General features: G+C 36.2%; 3 protein-coding genes across 4 annotated transcripts; all 3 read left to right on the top strand.

The window, feature by feature from the left end:
- Positions 1-5823: 5823 nt before the first annotated feature.
- LOC120119800 lies at positions 5824-6843 on the top strand. Of its 2 annotated transcripts, none has more exons than XM_039139616.1 (2): positions 5824-6238; positions 6370-6843. In XM_039139616.1, the coding sequence occupies exons 1-2, from the start codon at positions 5903-5905 to the stop codon at positions 6736-6738; spliced, it is 705 nt and encodes a 234-aa protein (XP_038995547.1). In that variant the 5' UTR covers positions 5824-5902; the 3' UTR covers positions 6739-6843. The 2 variants fall into 2 exon arrangements, with proteins under 2 accessions (XP_038995547.1, XP_038995541.1); XM_039139610.1 differs by having other exon boundaries at positions 6319-6843.
- A 2284-nt stretch (positions 6844-9127) lies between these two features.
- On the top strand, positions 9128-10898 carry LOC120119819 (60S ribosomal protein L44). Its single transcript, XM_039139625.1, has 4 exons — positions 9128-9225; positions 9495-9674; positions 10566-10640; positions 10717-10898. Exons 1-4 carry the CDS (start codon positions 9223-9225, stop codon positions 10774-10776), a joined length of 318 nt encoding a protein of 105 aa, XP_038995556.1. The 5' UTR covers positions 9128-9222; the 3' UTR covers positions 10777-10898.
- Positions 10899-13664: 2766 nt separating this feature from the next.
- LOC120119791 (ATP-dependent Clp protease proteolytic subunit 2, mitochondrial-like) lies at positions 13665-14902 on the top strand. The gene is made up of 2 exons (XM_039139602.1): positions 13665-14087; positions 14180-14902. Exons 1-2 carry the CDS (start codon positions 13781-13783, stop codon positions 14614-14616), a joined length of 744 nt encoding a protein of 247 aa, XP_038995533.1. The 5' UTR covers positions 13665-13780; the 3' UTR covers positions 14617-14902.
- Positions 14903-17004: the final 2102 nt, after the last annotated feature.

The raw sequence follows: 17004 nt of genomic DNA, 5'->3' as shown, positions 1-17004 counted from the left end.
GCGCCCATCCAACTCCATTCTCATTCGAATGAGTCTGTCTTTGGTTGGGAGCCTATTTAAAACAGTCATCCAAGTAACAATTGACTTTCTTGGGATATGAAAAGGGAACCAGATCAGATGTTCCCACCTTACCTTCTCTCTCTTGTCCCTCATTTTCTCCCAAACCCAGCTCCTTTTAACCATACTCCAATCCACCACATTGCCAAATAAATCAGCTGCTTCATTCATGAGTTTAAGCAACCTTCTCAGTATCCAACTAAGTTGGGGCTTGTAGCTAGCCTCCCAAAAAATAGCCCCCTTCAAAGCATACTCTTTGACCCAGGCCACCCAAAGTGACCCAGCATTTGCTAAATATTTTTTTATCAATAGGAAGCAGCACACCTTGTTCCAACAACCTAAACTCTTTAAGCCTAAACCACCCCCAGACTTTAACCAGCACATTTGCTGCCAACTAACTCTTGCCCCCTAGTTGGTGCATCATCACCCTTCCAGAAGAACCTCATACAGAGCTGTTCAACCTGTCTGATGGCCTCATTAGGCAAAACCAACTTCCTACACCAGGAATTTGATATACTGAAGAAGACAGACTGAATGAGTTGTAGTCTGCCACCATAACTCAACTTCAACTTAGACCACACACTCAAATTGCTACTAATCTTATCAATCAAAGGAATATAATCTTTAACAGTTAATTTCCTGGTGACTAATGGCACACCAAGGTACCTAACAGGGAACTTGCCCAACTTAAAACCAATGACTGCCTGCACTCTGCTCAAAACATCTTCATTCACCTCACAAGCATACAGTTCGAACTTTCCAGCGTTTAGATGCAACCCACACAACTCATAAAAAACCCCAAGAACCCCAACAACACCCAATATTGAGTCCTCAGTATCATGACAAAAAATGAGTAGGTCATCAGCAAAGCTAAGATGAGTAAGAGAAACACGCTTACATTTGGGGTGGAACCGAATTAAACCATTTCTAGCAGTAACGTTTAACAAGTGGGACAATACATTCATAACAAGAACAAAGAGATAAGGGGACAGTGGGTCACCCTGCCTTATTCCCCTACTCCCTTTAAAATAGCCCACTAAGCTCTTATTGAAGGCCATAGAAAACCTTGCACCAATGACACAAGCAATAATCCAACCCCTAAACACCTTAGGAAGCCCCAAAGAAGCAAGTACTTTCATCAAAAATTCCCAACATACATAGTCAAAAGCTTTCCTAAGGTCAATTTTAAGGGCACACCTAGGAGAAAGTGAACTGCGAGAATATCCCCTAACTATCTCCTGGGCTAGCAGTGTGTTATCTACTATACTACACCCCTTAATAAAAGCAGACTGATTTGGCAGAATCATGTCTGGGAAGTAACTAGCCAAACGATTTACAAGAATTCTAATGATAGTTTTATAAACAATCGAGCAGCAAGAAATAGGGCGAAAATCCCTAGCCATACCTGCATTGGGAGACTTAGGCACCAAGACGATGGTTGTAGCATTAAAAGCAAGAAGCAGAGAACCAGTCTGGAAGAACTCTCTAATGGAAGCTAAAAAATCCTTTTACACAATATCCCAGGTCACCTTGAAAAAATATGCAGTATACCCATCAAGCCCTGGTCTCTTCTCATTCCCTTGCTTGAACATAGAAGCCTTGATTTCTTCATTAGAAACCTCCTTTAATATAGAATCAGCGGCATCATAAGGTAATTCTTACCCCAATAAGCCCTTAAGAAGATCTATATCACAACTTTTAACTTCAACATCCTCAACACCAAGTAGCTCAGTATAAAACCGTACCATCTCATCAGACATAGTCTCAAATATATCCAACCGAGTGTCATCCTTAGCATAAAGTAATCTTGCAATATTCTTCTTTCTTTTCCTCAACACAGCAAAGTGAAAGAACTTAATATTCCTATCACCCTCCTTTAGTCAGTGAACTTTGGCTTTCTGCTTGTAAAAAGAAGCTTCAGCCACCTCAAGGTCATGAAGCTCATCTTGAATAATCTTTTCATCATCTAAGTAACAACCAGATTGTAAAAGATTTGCAAGTTGCACTTGCTCAATCTTATCCCTATTGGCCTTAACCCTCCTAGATATGTCATCAAAATGACATCTGTTAAACTCCTTTAACCTCAACTTGAGCTTTTTCAACTTTATAAACAGGCAGTGCATAATAGTGTCAGACACTTCAAGCTACCAGGACTCTTTGACTGCATTCTTAAAATCCCCATGCCTAGCCCAACAGTTGAAGAACTTAAAAGGCTTAGGTCTGTGACCAGGATTTTCCTTGAAAAAAGAAATCAAAGTAGGGCAATGATCATATACCCCTTGAGCCTTAAATTCAACAAAGGAATTTGGGAAATCCTCAAGCCACCGAGAATTGATTAGAACTCTATCCAGCTTACGAGCTAAGTAATTCCCTTCTTGCCTATTAGACCATGTGAATAGAGGCCCCACAAAAGGATGGTCTATAAGCACCAAGGATGATAAACAATTTCTGAATGCCTCCATATCAACAATATCATAAGGTCCTAACCTCTCAAAATTAGAACTTTCCTCAGCATTAGTAATAATGTTGAAGTCACCACCTATTAACCAAGAAGACACCCCACCATGCTTTCCACCTCTTCCAATTGCCTCTAAAGATTTCTCCTATCAGCCCCATTATTACTTCCATAAACAAATATTATGACACATCTATGGTCGCTAATCTCACCAACTATAGACAAGAATTGATCTAAAACTTTCAGAACTGCAAAATTTAGTCATTTCCTCCAAAATATTCATAATCTCCTATTTTCATAATACTCATGATTAGAGTAACTATCCCAATCCAATGAATAACAATCAATCAGTCTATCCATATTAACACTCATCACCCGAGTCTCCATAAGGCAAACAATATCCACATTAAGCTAACCAAGTCTCGAAAACACTTGCACTTACTTCATAGGGTTATTGAACCCCCTGACATTCCAGAAGCAGGCAATCATTGAGTAAAAACAGGATTAACCTCCCCCCCAACAGCTCCCACAGCAACTCTCACAGACTTATCCATAATATATTTCTTTTAATTTTTTATTTCATTCAAAAGGGCAACAACACCCATAGAAACTACTCGAGACTTCCTAGCACCTTATATACCAGCAACTGTCACAAGTACCTTAAAATGATTCGAAAAACCAGCTAGAAGTTTTTTATCCTTACCTTTCCCTTTAGCTTTCTTTTTATGAGAAGATGCTTGGAGAACAGGAAAATCCACTGCAGCAGGTAAAATAACAGACTCTTCAATAACAGTCATGCCTACTGCAACCTTACTAATGGCCTTAGATTCTTCCACCAGTTCCTCTACCAACTCTTCCACTTGAGAACTCACCTAATTCTCCAACCCTTCACCATCAAGATGGACAGGTTCATGCAATGCCTCAATTCCACCAATTACAGCAATTTCAGGACATTTATCATCTCCTTTATTCCTCTAGACCTGTACCACAGTATGTTGAGGTTTTAGCACATCTGAACATACTTTCTCACTGTGCCCAAAGACACTACATCTCGGGCAACAAGGAGGCATCCAAGGGACCACAACTCGAATCGAAGTGGCTAGCCCACCTTGCAACGCAGCATCAACAGATTTAGAAATCGAATCCCTCATACCAATTTCAATACAAACCTTAGCGTACTTCAACCTCGACTTAGACGCAGTCACAGAGTCCATAAACATAGGAACACCTAAAACACTTGCTATGTAGCTTAACCCAGCTCGTGAGTAAAGCTCTAATGGCACATTATAGAGTTAAACCCAAACAGGAATTTGAGATAAATCAAAATCTAATCGTTTCATAGTTGGTTCCCATTTTCTTAAAATCAATGACTTATTCTGAATATGGCACAGTCCGTTTTCTAAAACCCAATCACGAGCAGATTCAGAGCTAAACGAAAAACAAACAAATTGCTACCAGCTAGACTGACCTGAACACCCGAGCCTATCAGAGCCGTCTTCCACATATTAACTACAATACATTGCATAGAAGCAAATGGTGGAGCTAACCCAAGGAATTGCCCCACAAAGGACAATTTCCATTCTGAAATACCAACCTCGAAAACCTCCAAAGGAGGCTGAACAGACGTAGTCGGGGACCCTTCTCGAATCACTAGAGGGAAATACTCCAAGGTTATGTTAGCACCACTCCCAAAGAGCTTCCTCCGATCCATTAAACCAATACTCATCATGGAAAGAACCAAGAAGAGAAAAAACTGATCGAAGACCTCCAGAAAATCGTCAAAATCGCACCGGAAAACTCAGATCTCGTTAGCCCTGCTAACATGCACCCAGAGAAAACCATTAACATGCGCCCGCACAGATATATTAAACCAGCAAGTTAAGATGAAAAAATTCAAACTAATAAGTTAAAAATTGAGAAAACCAGTTTATATGATTTTTTTAACAAGATTTTTTGATTCAATTTCCTAGTTTTTTTTTTCATTTTTTACCAGTTTTGAACAATTCGTTACACTTTCGATTTGTAGCACTAGTTGGAACATCGGATCCGCATATTTTTCGGTTCAATCAGTCAGTTCGGTTTGGTTCGATTCCAACAACACTAAATAAAAAGAATTGCGAGTAAAACAAAGCCTATTCGACTCACTTGCGTCTAATTCGACTAATATCTTATAAACTCAATCTCACTCTTAAAGCTACACGAATCAGCCCATACCAGACCCAACCATCAAGTCTTCTCCCAGCTTTTACATGTTTATTGTTAAAGTGATTTCTCTCTCTCATAGACGTGGATAGTTTTATTAAAATTAGAAAATATATAAATTACAATGGAAGTTTATAAATATAACCGTAAGTTAAACACATAACAAATATATTTTCTTACAATCACTAATACAAGAAAACTAACCACTTAAGATGACACAAGGATCGCTCAAGAAAAAAGTTAAAAAAACTTAATCAAATAAACTCAAACAAAATGTAGATACAAATAGATCTGACCGCATCGATAAACAAATAATAAAAAGAGATCAAGCTATTGAAAAAATCACCGACAAACCACAAACCATAGTCGAGTTTGTGAAAAAAATTATCCACGAACACAATTCGTGTATCCAAATATAATATGAGGGTCTAAAGCATGAAAAATCAACATGATAACAAATATGTGACATATTGATCAGTCATGACGATGTTAAATCCAATCCTGAGAATAAGAATAAACAATAACAATAACCAAACTGTTGAAAGTATATCATAAAGACAAGAAAACATGCCATAAAAGTATAATTATTAAAAAATTAAAATTAAAAATAAAGATACGTTATAATAAAATAAAAATAATAAATACTAATAGTCGTTAACCAACTTTAAGACTAGTGTTACCGCCTGTCACAAAGATAGAAAAAAAAAATATAAACTCAGGAAAAAGAGAAACTAGGATTTGCTTTCCATGGGCATTGAAATAATGAATTTTTAGTATTATAACAGATTTGTCGAAGCATGTTGCATTATTGTATATTTTAAGGAAGTTGATTGTACAATTGCGAAAACGTGTGGGAAGAAAAACACTCTAACACCAAGTCCAAGTCTTCTCCCAAAAAAATCAATCTTTTAATTTATTTTTTTAACAATTAATATCTAATTTATTATTTAATTAATTCAAATCAAACATTATAAAAATATTCTAATAATAGAGCCTATAATATTAAAATTTTAATCATTTTTTAAATATAACATCTCAATCCAGTAAATCAAACATATAAAAATATTCTACCTTGGTTTATTTTTCATACGAATAGAATAATACTATTCCATTAGTTAGCGAGCCAACCAGTTCGCGTGTTCAAAGTCTCTTCTCCTGCATGTCTACGGTCTCCCTAATTCTTCTCTAATGACCTCTTCTTCCATGGCCAAACCTCATCAAACCAACCCCAGAAACAGTTGCTTTCTCGGTTGTTTTGGGTTCTCCGTGAAGAAAAAATCCCAGAAAAAGAACACCCTTTCGGTTTCTTGGCCAAGGTTTCGGTTAAGCTCGAGGAAGTCTAGCACCAAAATGGTGCCTGTAAATAACACAGACAAAGCCGAGGCCGATCATAGCAAGACGAAGAAGAAACCAGATAGCAACAATTCTTCCTCTAAACCTCATAAACCTTCACGTGGGAATTCCAAAGGTGACCACCGGAGACCGCCGTTCACCGATCAAGTTGCACGAGAAACACCTAAAGAGGTTTGTTTAATAGTGTGGGAACTTTAAATGAAGCCCTAATTAATAAGCTTATTTCATCTCTTTACTGCATTATTATGTAGGCTAAAAAAGCGATCAGCGTACGTTTCTACTCATGGATTTCACTGTTTCAGTCGAGGGCGCCAAAGGGATCGTCGTCGGAGCCGACGAGAACGGGGTCAAGCCTACCGGGTTCACCGATGATCAAACATAAAAAAACACCAACCAGGTTGTCCCATACGGTGTCGTTACCGGTTCCAGAACGGAGTCAACGGGCGGGGAGTCCCCGGATTCATGATCCGATCAGCCTCGGACAGAAAAACAACAAATCAATCGCGAGATTCGAGTCGGTGATGAGTATATCTATCATCATGGTGACCTTGATAACAACGGTACTTTGGGGTCGATTATGCGCCATTCTTTGTACGTCGGCATGGTTATATGTTTGCCCTCATTTCCGAACCAGAAGTAACAGTAAAAAAGCACCGTTGAAAGAACCGTGAACTCCAACGATTTATATTTGAACTCGTCGGAGTATAAGAAGAAGGTGGTGCTGGAAGGGTTGCTCCAGAGGAACCACCCATTTACCTTGTGAAATCCTTGTACAATTTGCTTTTGATCACGTGCATGTTAGATGTAACTCTACTCGTTTTGCTAAAGTGAGCCCGAGGGGCATTTTGTGTAAGTTATTTGCGACGAAATATTAATAGTCAGCTTGTTTAGTTTATTAGTAAAATAATGGAAGTCAGACTCTTGGATTTTAAGATTTATTAAAATTTTTAAATAATTATATAAAATAGTACTGTGGGCCTATGTTCAAGGATTTTTTTTCATTTACGAGTAGATACAGTGGAATGAACCATTCGATTTTTTGTGAAATGTTCGAATTTCGAATCTTGATATCATGAATGTAGTAGTTGGTTTGAGAGGACTGCTTGCTTTTATAATGGACCTATGCAGTACTCAATATAGATAATCAATCAATAGGTTGAATATTATTTTGGTTTATAAAAAATATGCGTAGATTTTTATTATTAGGTAAATTATACATAAGAGGTTGTTGAATTATAATTAAATAGTTGTTTTAGTTATTAAACTTTTAAAATTATAAAATAATCATTAAATTGATTAGTTTATTATAATATAATATCAGTAATTTATAAATACTTGCACAATTTCAATAAATTTGGTGATTTTTTATAATAATTTAATAAATTTTAAATATTATTTATACTAATATTTTGATATAATTGAAAAATTATTTTATACTTTTAAAATTTTAATGTCTAAAATAATTATTTAAATATAATTTAATAACCTCTAAAGATTATCATTTACCTCTGCAGTATCCGATTCAGATAGATCGATTAATCGGAAATTGATTTATTATATAAAAAAATGTAATTTATCCTTTATTCTTTCTAAACGAGTGTTATTTTGTTTAATTGGCTGTTGGGCATGTCACGTGATTTTTGGTGTAAAACACGTGGGAAATGGTTGACTCTGAATTTGAAAAAAAATATTAGATAGATTTAGCTAATCACGTTATATATATATTTCCGGTCAACAATATTCATTCTTTTCATTCTTTTTCAAAGAAAATCTTCACTCGTTTCTTACATATAAATAAGAAATGAGTAATTTAAAAGTTAATTTTGAAATAGATGAATCTTAGTAGCTGATAATATAAGTAATATAATGAATCGAATCCATATAGTAATTTCTCCCAATTTCGACTTGCGTATGTCAATCATGGCGGTCAGCATTACTCGTCTCGTTCGGCTATCACCTAACATTAACGACATAATGTAATAGAAAAACAGTCTACATTATTCAAAGATTTGATTTTATTATTTTTCACACTTAATTTTATTAGATTAAATATAATAAGACGCTACAACAATAATAATATTAATTTAAATAGGAGTAATTTTATAATATTTGATCTCTATGGTCAAATTAAACAAATTTACTATTGTTGACATCCAATGTAATTTCCATGACCATCCATTTGAAACTTGATGTTTCCATCCTCATCATTATTATTAAGATACACTACATATTTAATATCTAAACTATTATTTTTATTCTATTTTAATAATTAAATTTTATTTTTTTCCAAAATCATGCTTAATGTTTAGTTTAAGTTTTAATTTGATATCTATTGTTAAAAATTAAAAAATTACTTACGTGATACTTTATTTTTATTTTTTTTCAATGATGACACGACATTTTCTTATGGTGATACGTTAATATCACTGTTAAATTTTTAACATCATGATATCAAAATGAACCTAAATTAAACGTTAGATGCAATTTAAAAAAGTTTAGGTACCGAAATAGAATAAAAATAAGAGTTTAAATACTAAATATGTAGTTTACCCTTAGCATTATTGTATTGAGGTAAATTTTGAACGCCGTAGCTTCTATTTGTTGATCATCAATGGCTGCTTCAACCCAATTTCTTCGATATACGTATACCTGGATCATCGAAGCTCGCGGTATGCGTGTTCTTTATGTTTTAATATATTTTAATATATGATTTAACAATGAATTAATTTCGTTTTATAATCTTTCATTGTTCATATGATTTAATTACATAAAGTAAAAATTATTTATTTTGAATTATTATTATTTATTTGAGGTATAGTTTATATTTTTTGAATCGTTCAAATGATTTTATGTTATTTATCATTTTATTTTTTAATAATTGGCAATGAAACCCTAGTTCTTATGCCATATACAATGTTGCCTTCCCTGGGTTAAAGTTCGTTTTGGGTCTATAAGAGTGCGTAAATCTAAGCATGATCAAGAACAATTGGGCTTCAGTTTCCATTTAACCCAAAACCCAACCTGAAAAATGAAACCCTAAAAAACCCTAGAATGATAAATCAGTATATATGAAGGTTAGAACTTAGAATGGCGGCCTCCTGATTTACCATCCTCGCCTAAATAGAGCTCCGGTATTCTCATCCTCAGCAGCAGCCATGGTACTCTCATTATATCTTTTTCCTTATTTTACTTTATCTTTTCTGCATCTATTTTGGATCTATCAAATCAGTATATATTACTTTAGCATTGGGGGGACTCTCAAATCCTAATGTGAAATTAGGTGATGAGGTTGCAAAGTAAGGGTTAGTTTCGTCCGATGCTGAACTGTTTTTTGTCGATGAACGTCTTCATCTAGGAAATGGGTTGCTAAATTTATTAATTTTCGATTTTGTTTTGAGGATACGCTTTACTGGGTGTGGTGTTGCAGGTGAACGTACCTAAGACGAAAAAGACGTACTGCAAGAGCAAGGAGTGCAGGAAGCACACCTTGCACAAGGTCACACAGTACAAGAAGGGTAAGGATAGTTTGGCTGCTCAAGGGAAGCGCCGTTACGATCGCAAACAATCAGGTTATGGTGGCCAGACCAAGCCGGTGTTCCACAAGAAAGTAATTCCTTATCACTCAATCTTTTATTACTTGGCTGGTATTTACTTAAATAACAAAAGATCAAGAATCTTATGCTATATCTTCCGATTATAGTTTGTGAAGGGTGATTACTCAATTCATTTTGCCTCTCTGATTATTGCTATATCTTGAGGGTCCCCAGCATTATATATATTAGGGATGTGCAATGAAACGGAGCATTTTGTGGTTTGATTTCGACGTATAACTTCACAATTTGGTTTCGTTTCGTTTGTTTTCGTATGGAACTTGTTTGTTCCAAATCAAACCAAATTTAAAAGGAAAAAAAATAATGATTCAAATCAAATTCTTTTCTATTTTGCTATAAGACAAACTTAGCAAAATAATATCTTAAAACTAATAACTTTTTTTTGGGTGAATTTAAACTTGTGTGTTGGCACTCTCTTTAAGCTTGAACTTGCTTTCTTTAGATGTTGAGTTTGAAAAAATAGTGAACAATTAAGAACCGTAACACTGAACCAAATCGAAAATTTCATTTTTTATGTCATTCTGTTTCAGTTTCATTTTTAGAAACCGCACAATGCGGTTTGGTTTATCTTCTATTAAAAAACCAAACCGGACCAAATACATTTTATATATGTTTAGGTATGTAATGTAAATTTTAAGAATCTTATGCTGTATTTTATGATACTAGTTAGTAAGGGATGTTTAGTTAATTCATTTTTTTCTTCTGATTAATTGCTATTTCCCAAAGCTCCAAGCATTTGGTATATTGTTAGTCATATAACCAAAACATCAAGAATCTTATTCAATATCTTCTGATACTAGTAAGTACTGGGATGTTTAGTTAAATTCTGATTATTGGTGTTTCCGAGCAATATGTATATATACTAAAGTGCTCATTGGTTTGAATAGGCCAAGACCACCAAGAAGATTGTGCTGAGGCTTCAATGCCAAGGTTGCAAGCATGTCTCCCAGCATCCGATCAAGGTTAGTGTCGTCGAAAAATCCCTTGCACACCATTGTTTTTTTATTCATGAGCTAATTTGTGGGTGTGTTTTTGCAGAGGTGCAAGCACTTTGAAATCGGTGGAGACAAGAAAGGGAAGGGAACATCTCTTTTCTAAATGTTATCATGTCAGATCATATGTTTTGTTGGGAACTGTAAGACTTTTGGAGTTCTAGTTGATGTTTGGTTTTAAGATTTCTGTCGCGTTGTGTTTCAGAGGAATTTGGTGTTCTTTAAGTATCTATGGGGTATCGTTTGCTATCATTGTTGCTATAATTGATAAATTTTTATTGTTATAACTGATTTAATCAAACAAGCTTAATATCGGTAGGTATATCAAAGAGTTATTCTTACATATTTAGTGCTAATCGAAGAATTCAGAATATACATGTAAATTAATGAAATATGGTGTATAAGATTTGAATATTTTAAAATAAGTATAAACTAATTTAAATGTCATTAAATTTATGGTTTGTATATCATTAAATTTTAAATTGATTCCATCGTAATATTGGGTTTAACTAAAGTCACTACTAAACATTATCGAATAAGGTAATGATGTAACAGTCATTTTTTTATTTATTTCATATGATTGTATTCTTCATTGAAACTTGTCCTTTTAATTAGTTTTAAGATACTGACATTTTGTGACGTATTTTATGACTTTGACATTAATGAATTTGTTTTATAGTCTTTTATCACTTTATCGATTTAATGATTTAGAGGATTTTTTTAGATTTTAAGAGTTTGGAGTTTTTGTTCAAAAATCGATATTTCAAGAAACTTTTTTTGAGAAGACAAACAATATATATTAAAATTAATTTGATATGACGATTGTTGGAGGAAATCAGAGCATTAGAACATCAGATCTTGAAATAAAATTGTTGATTTTAAGTGAATTTTATAGAAAATCTAATTTGAAAAGAAATAAGAAAGCAAAATGAAAATCGGTAACAGATAATGATTGCCGACCATCATACTTCGGCCAATGACTGCCCTACAAGTAGGATTAGGATTGAGGAAGTTAAAATGACTCTTAGAAATATGGGGATGGACAAAGCTGTCGGTCCAGATCAAATTCCTATCACTGTGTGGTTGGCCCTAGGAGAAGAGGGAGTTAAGTGGTTGACCAATATCTTTAATATTATTATAGAGACTGTCAAGATGTCAGAGGAGTGAAGAGAGTCTACGATGATACCAATCTATAAGAATAAAAGAGATCCCCAACGTTGTGGTAACTACAGAGGTATTAAACTACTCAGTCATACCATAAAGCTATGGGAAATGGTGATAGAGGTTAGGTTGAGACAGGTTACTAGGGTTTTAGAAAACCAATTTGGCTTTATGCCAGGCAGGTCTACTACGAAGGCGATTCATCTACTTCGACGGCTTATAGAGAAATATAGGGAAAAAATAGAGATATTCACATGGCGTTCATTGACCTCGAGAAGACGTATGATAGCGTGCCCCGCTATACGATCTGGAAGACCTTGGAAACGAGACGGATCCCAACTGCATATATTCGGGTGATTCGTGATATGTACTATAGATCTACTACATACGTCAGGACCACAGTTGGCGACACCGAGACATTCCCGGTGGAAATCGGACTCCACCAGGGGTCATCTCTTAGCCCTTATATCTTCACCTTGATTATGAACGACATCTATTGTGCGACTCCAGACGGTGTTCCATGGTGTATGCTTTTCGCTGACGATATTGTCCTAGTTGCTGAAACAAAAACCAAGCTGAATAGTAGACTGGCTACTTGGAAGACTGCTTTGGAAGAAAAAAGTCTAAGGATCAATATTGAAAAGACAGAGTATTTATGTTCAAACTTCAGTGGGTACCAAAACGTTAAAGATGTTCATAGAAGGACATGTTCTCCCCTCAAAGGATTGTTTTAAGTACCTAGGGTCTATGATACGTAAAGATAGGGGTGTAGATGATGACGTTACACACCGTATAAAGGCGGGATGGCTAAAGTGGAGGGCTGATACTGGAGTTTTGTGTGACAAGAAGGTGCCTCTAAAACTTAAGGGAAAATTTTATAGAATGGCAATAAGACCAGCGCTGTTGTATGGATCAGAATGTTGGACAATCAAGAAGGATCATGTAAGGAGGATGGAGGTAGCAGAAATGACAATGCTTCGATGGGCATGTGATAAGACTCTGTGGGACATGACACCAAACTCTGCAATTATGATGTCCTTGGGGGTGGTTCATGTATCCAAAAAATTGAGGGAGGGAAGACTACGGTGGTTTGGGCACGTTCTTAGGACAACCGTCAGATGTGGTCAGGAGGTTAGAGTCGATTACAGTCGACGGTGCCAGAAGGAGAGAAATACCAATGAGGAAGTGGGTAAACTGCTTGAGATCTGATTTGAAGGATTTAGCCCTTACCGAGGACATGACCTCTGATAGGAAAGTATGGAGACTTAAGACCAGGGTAGCTGAGTAGTGTGGGTCACAACCATAGGGTGTAACATCTCTGTCTTCTTTTAATGCCATTGTAGTAATTTCCATGACTTCTACTTTTTATACGTTTCTATTATTGAAATTTATGAAGGCTTAGAACTAGGGTAGCAGAGTAGTGTTGCCTTAATTTAGGTTTTAACCCATTTGACTATATTCCATCTTGTAGCTTGCTATCGCTAACTTCTTTGTATTCTTCTCTTTATTTTTCTTCTTTTTAAATTTAGCCGGTTTTGTTTATATGCAGAGATTTTTACGTAAAAATTTATTTGCAGAGATTACTTCCCATTACAGACGCGCATACAAAAAATACATATAAAGATTGTTCAACTATGTATTTATTTATTTATTTATACATGCATTGTATTTTATCTTTATTTTTAATTTGTTCACTGTTGGAGGTGTTTCACGGAAGCTACTTTCAACCTGTCGTTGGAGACAGACTACTTCCGTATCTCTCTTCACCCATTACATACGAAAATAAGGTTTTGTTGTTAATGTTACATATAATCCACGAGCAGCTGGTGCAAGAGCATTAGATCTATTCTTACAACCAAAGGGTTCAAAATCCCTAGCCATTTTAATTTGGGCATTGTTCCTTTCCCGTTTTACAAAGTCCCTAGCCAGATTTCCTGTTAGAGGCAGCCATGACGTTCCTAATTCCAAGCACCAAACGCCTCATTTCTTGCACCACAGCCGTCGCCCCCACGATTTCCCGTTCCTACACCCGAAACTACAGCCTGATACCGATGGTGATCGAACACTCTTCCCGCGGCGAGAGAGCTTACGACATTTTCTCTCGTCTCCTCAAGGAAAGGATCGTATGCATCAACGGATCCATCAACGACGACACCGCCCACGTCGTTGTCGCCCAGCTCCTCTTCCTCGAATCCGAAAACCCATCCAAACCTATCCACATGTACCTCAACTCCCCCGGCGGCCAAGTCACTGCAGGTCTTTCCCTTTTTAACCCTCTTTCCAATTTCGAATATTGCCCAAATCTGTCAATATTCTCGATAATCTTGTCAGTATTGTTCTTGGTGCAGGTCTTGCAATTTATGATACGATGCAGTACATTAAGTCTCCGGTCAACACAATCTGTTTGGGGCAAGCTGCATCCATGGGTTCTCTCCTTTTAGCTGCGGGAGCAAAGGGTGAAAGGCGGTCCCTCCCCAATGCCACCATCATGGTTCACCAACCTTCTGGTGGATACAGTGGCCAGGCTAAAGATATGACTATCCACACTAAGCAGATTGTTCGTGTTTGGGATGCATTGAATGCTTTGTATTCTAAGCATACAGGCCAACCCATTGATGTAATTCAGAAGCATATGGACAGGGATTATTTTATGACTCCTGAAGAGGCTAAAGATTTTGGGTTGATTGATGAAGTTATTGATCAAAGGCCAATGGCTCTGGTCGCAGATGCTGTTGGTAATGAAACCAAAGATAGCAGAGACAGCAACGTTAAAGGGTCCAATTAGGATTAGAGGCAGTAAGCTCTTTCTTGATTAATTGTTGCTATTCTTCATTCTCATGGTTATCTGTTTTTCTAGTTGTGGACTCATTTGATGCTTCTGGAATTAATTTTCGAGACTTCGGGAGCTTGCTAGCTAATATTTCAGTCGGTACATTTTTTAAATCATATGCATAAAGTTTTGCCGGCAAAGGTTTTTATTTGAGTATCTTTTAGGGATGTGGACTTGTGGAAATGTAGACATGAGCGGATGTTACTTTCTATAATTGATGCATGGCTAAATTCTTTAGCTATGAGGCTATGGTGATGGTTGTCTTGTTTTGATATCCCAAGTGTAAATAAGCTAACGTTTGCTAACTAATCTTGATTGGCATAGAAAATGAAATTTGATGTCTAACAATGTAGACACCATGTTGGTACTTGGGAGATCTTTCAAGGTCATCATACGGTAGGATATATGTTAGTTACTAAGATAGCTTGAGTTTCTTAGCTTCTTAGGGTTCTATGTGGAAAAAAAACATATTGAAGCAGCTATAAGGCCAGTGTGTTTGTTATATTTGAGTTTTTGAAATTAGACTCAACCAAGCAACATCACAAACTGTACGATGCCAACTCAGTTATTTATCTACATTTTCCTTTAGGGCTAAATGCGGATGGTTGGCTCTTGGCATGACAGATCTCGACACTAATCTCAGTTCTTGGTGACGTTTGTCTCTTTTTCTGCCCCATTCTTTTGGGGTTTATATTTTCTTTTTTTTCATTTTCTTTGAAACTCTTTTATACCCAAGTTATCCCTGATTATAATCATAGGGATACAAAAGTGGCCTCTACTTTTAGACATTTCATCGAATTTCAAGGCTATGGGCTATGACTGCTGGTGTTATTATTGAAAGAGCTTGCTGTCAATTGGAGGCCTCACAACTTTAGTTTAGCTTTGATCTGTAAATGGGAAAATGATTTGATAGGAAGGGAAGGCGAGGCAAGGGAAGCTAATCAAGCGGGACTTTGTTTTTACAAGTGGCCATCGGTTTCGGCAATCTATAAAAAATAGGTATTGTAACGCCTACTGTTGAAACTGCTTGAAAATCAAGCTTAAAACTCCATTTGGATGCAGTTGGCCAGAGGGATGACAAACTACAACTGTCCTGATCCTGCAAGCTCGATGTACTTTGTCTTCCTCACTATAGAGAATCTAGCAACCCCTAGACCTGTTCGTGTAGGATTGAACCCGGTAAACTTAGTGTCAGCCCCTGTATTAGTATGGTTAGCTGCTTTACATATCACAAGCACTTTTGCTATTATTGTTGTAAGTCCTCCACCACCGGTGTTATCCTCCAACAGCCTTTCAGAGATATGAGTAAAGTCAGCCTCTAGGTTCTGCCGTCTCTGGATCAGTTTCTCATCTTTAGCATCTTCAGCGGACAATTCATTTGCTATCTCATAAAATCCATTGGTTATGCTTCTAATATTCTGGTGAACTGCTAAGGGTGGGTTGGAAGCTGAGGGTTTAAAAAATGAACCGTCCAGATAATTAGCTTCTCCTTTCCTGTATGCCAGCATCTGAAAACCTTCGTACATTCTTTCTCTGTTGTTTTAAGGATTGCTGGGGAGACCCTTCTAGGAGCCGCCTTTTTTATTGAAGTTCAGAATGAGTCCCTTCTAGGACTCGCCTTCTGTATCGAAGAGCAGAACGAGTTGAGTAAATCTGGAAGCAAATGTCGTGCTGGGGTTTATACCTCAGTGTATCGGAACCAATTGACAGGCTCAGCGGTGGTGGACGTCCTGTTAAAGGGATCCGAAAAGGACTTAAGAGCAAACATTTGACGATCTGTAGCCAGACCATTTATCTTTTTTTCCGGCTGCCACCTGATTATTCCACAACCATAACAACAACAACAATAATTTGTCAATTCCTCGTCAAACTATAAGCGATATAATAATAATAAAACAATGGGATATTTGAATAGATTTCAACTCCCAAGTTAAAATTGCTCAATTTCCCACACTAGTTTCCTAAAATGATTGCGAATCAACGCCATCCTTGATAGCCACACCAAAGAGTATCGAGCCGGGAAATGGGATGTTCGATTCGATGAAACTGCCTCCGATAATGGCGAAGAGTGCAAACTCAGGTTATTTTCTCTTTAAACACTGAAATTGGTCGAAAATTTATTGTAACATTCATCCTCAGTGGATTTATTGTAATATTCATATTACGTCAGATTTAATCTGTCAAAAAATAAATAAATATATTAAAATTATCATTTTATTCGTAAAAATGTTCTCAACAACATAATTTCTAGATAAATGTCAAGACAGGAGATTAATTTATTCATAGAAACGATGAATTACAATTAAATTATTACTTTTAATAATTTCAAGATGATTACGAAAT

This window comes from Hibiscus syriacus, unplaced genomic scaffold (genome assembly GCF_006381635.1).
Source record: "Hibiscus syriacus cultivar Baekdansim isolate YM2019G1 unplaced genomic scaffold, ASM638163v2 tig00001095_pilon, whole genome shotgun sequence".
NCBI classification, from domain to species: Eukaryota; Viridiplantae; Streptophyta; class Magnoliopsida; order Malvales; family Malvaceae; genus Hibiscus; species Hibiscus syriacus.
The sequence above is the reverse complement of the archived record's forward strand: the minus strand, read 5'-3'. Positions and strand labels throughout refer to the sequence as shown.

What these genes read in the sequence shown, in the direction of transcription:
- LOC120119800 (XM_039139610.1), top strand. Translation starts at nt 5,903, where the DNA reads ATGACCTCTTCTTCCATGGCCAAACCTCATCAAACCAACCCCAGAAAC. An exon ending in CACGAGAAACACCTAAAGAG is followed by an intron (nt 6,239 to 6,318) that starts GTTTGTTTAATA and finishes ATTATTATGTAG; the next exon opens with GCTAAAAAAGCGATCAGCGT.
- LOC120119819 (XM_039139625.1), top strand. An exon ending in AGCCGGTGTTCCACAAGAAA is followed by an intron (nt 9,675 to 10,565) that starts GTAATTCCTTAT and finishes TGGTTTGAATAG; the next exon opens with GCCAAGACCACCAAGAAGAT. An exon ending in TCTCCCAGCATCCGATCAAG is followed by an intron (nt 10,641 to 10,716) that starts GTTAGTGTCGTC and finishes GTGTTTTTGCAG; the next exon opens with AGGTGCAAGCACTTTGAAAT.
- LOC120119791 (XM_039139602.1), top strand. Translation starts at nt 13,781, where the DNA reads ATGACGTTCCTAATTCCAAGCACCAAACGCCTCATTTCTTGCACCACA. An exon ending in CGGCGGCCAAGTCACTGCAG is followed by an intron (nt 14,088 to 14,179) that starts GTCTTTCCCTTT and finishes TTCTTGGTGCAG; the next exon opens with GTCTTGCAATTTATGATACG.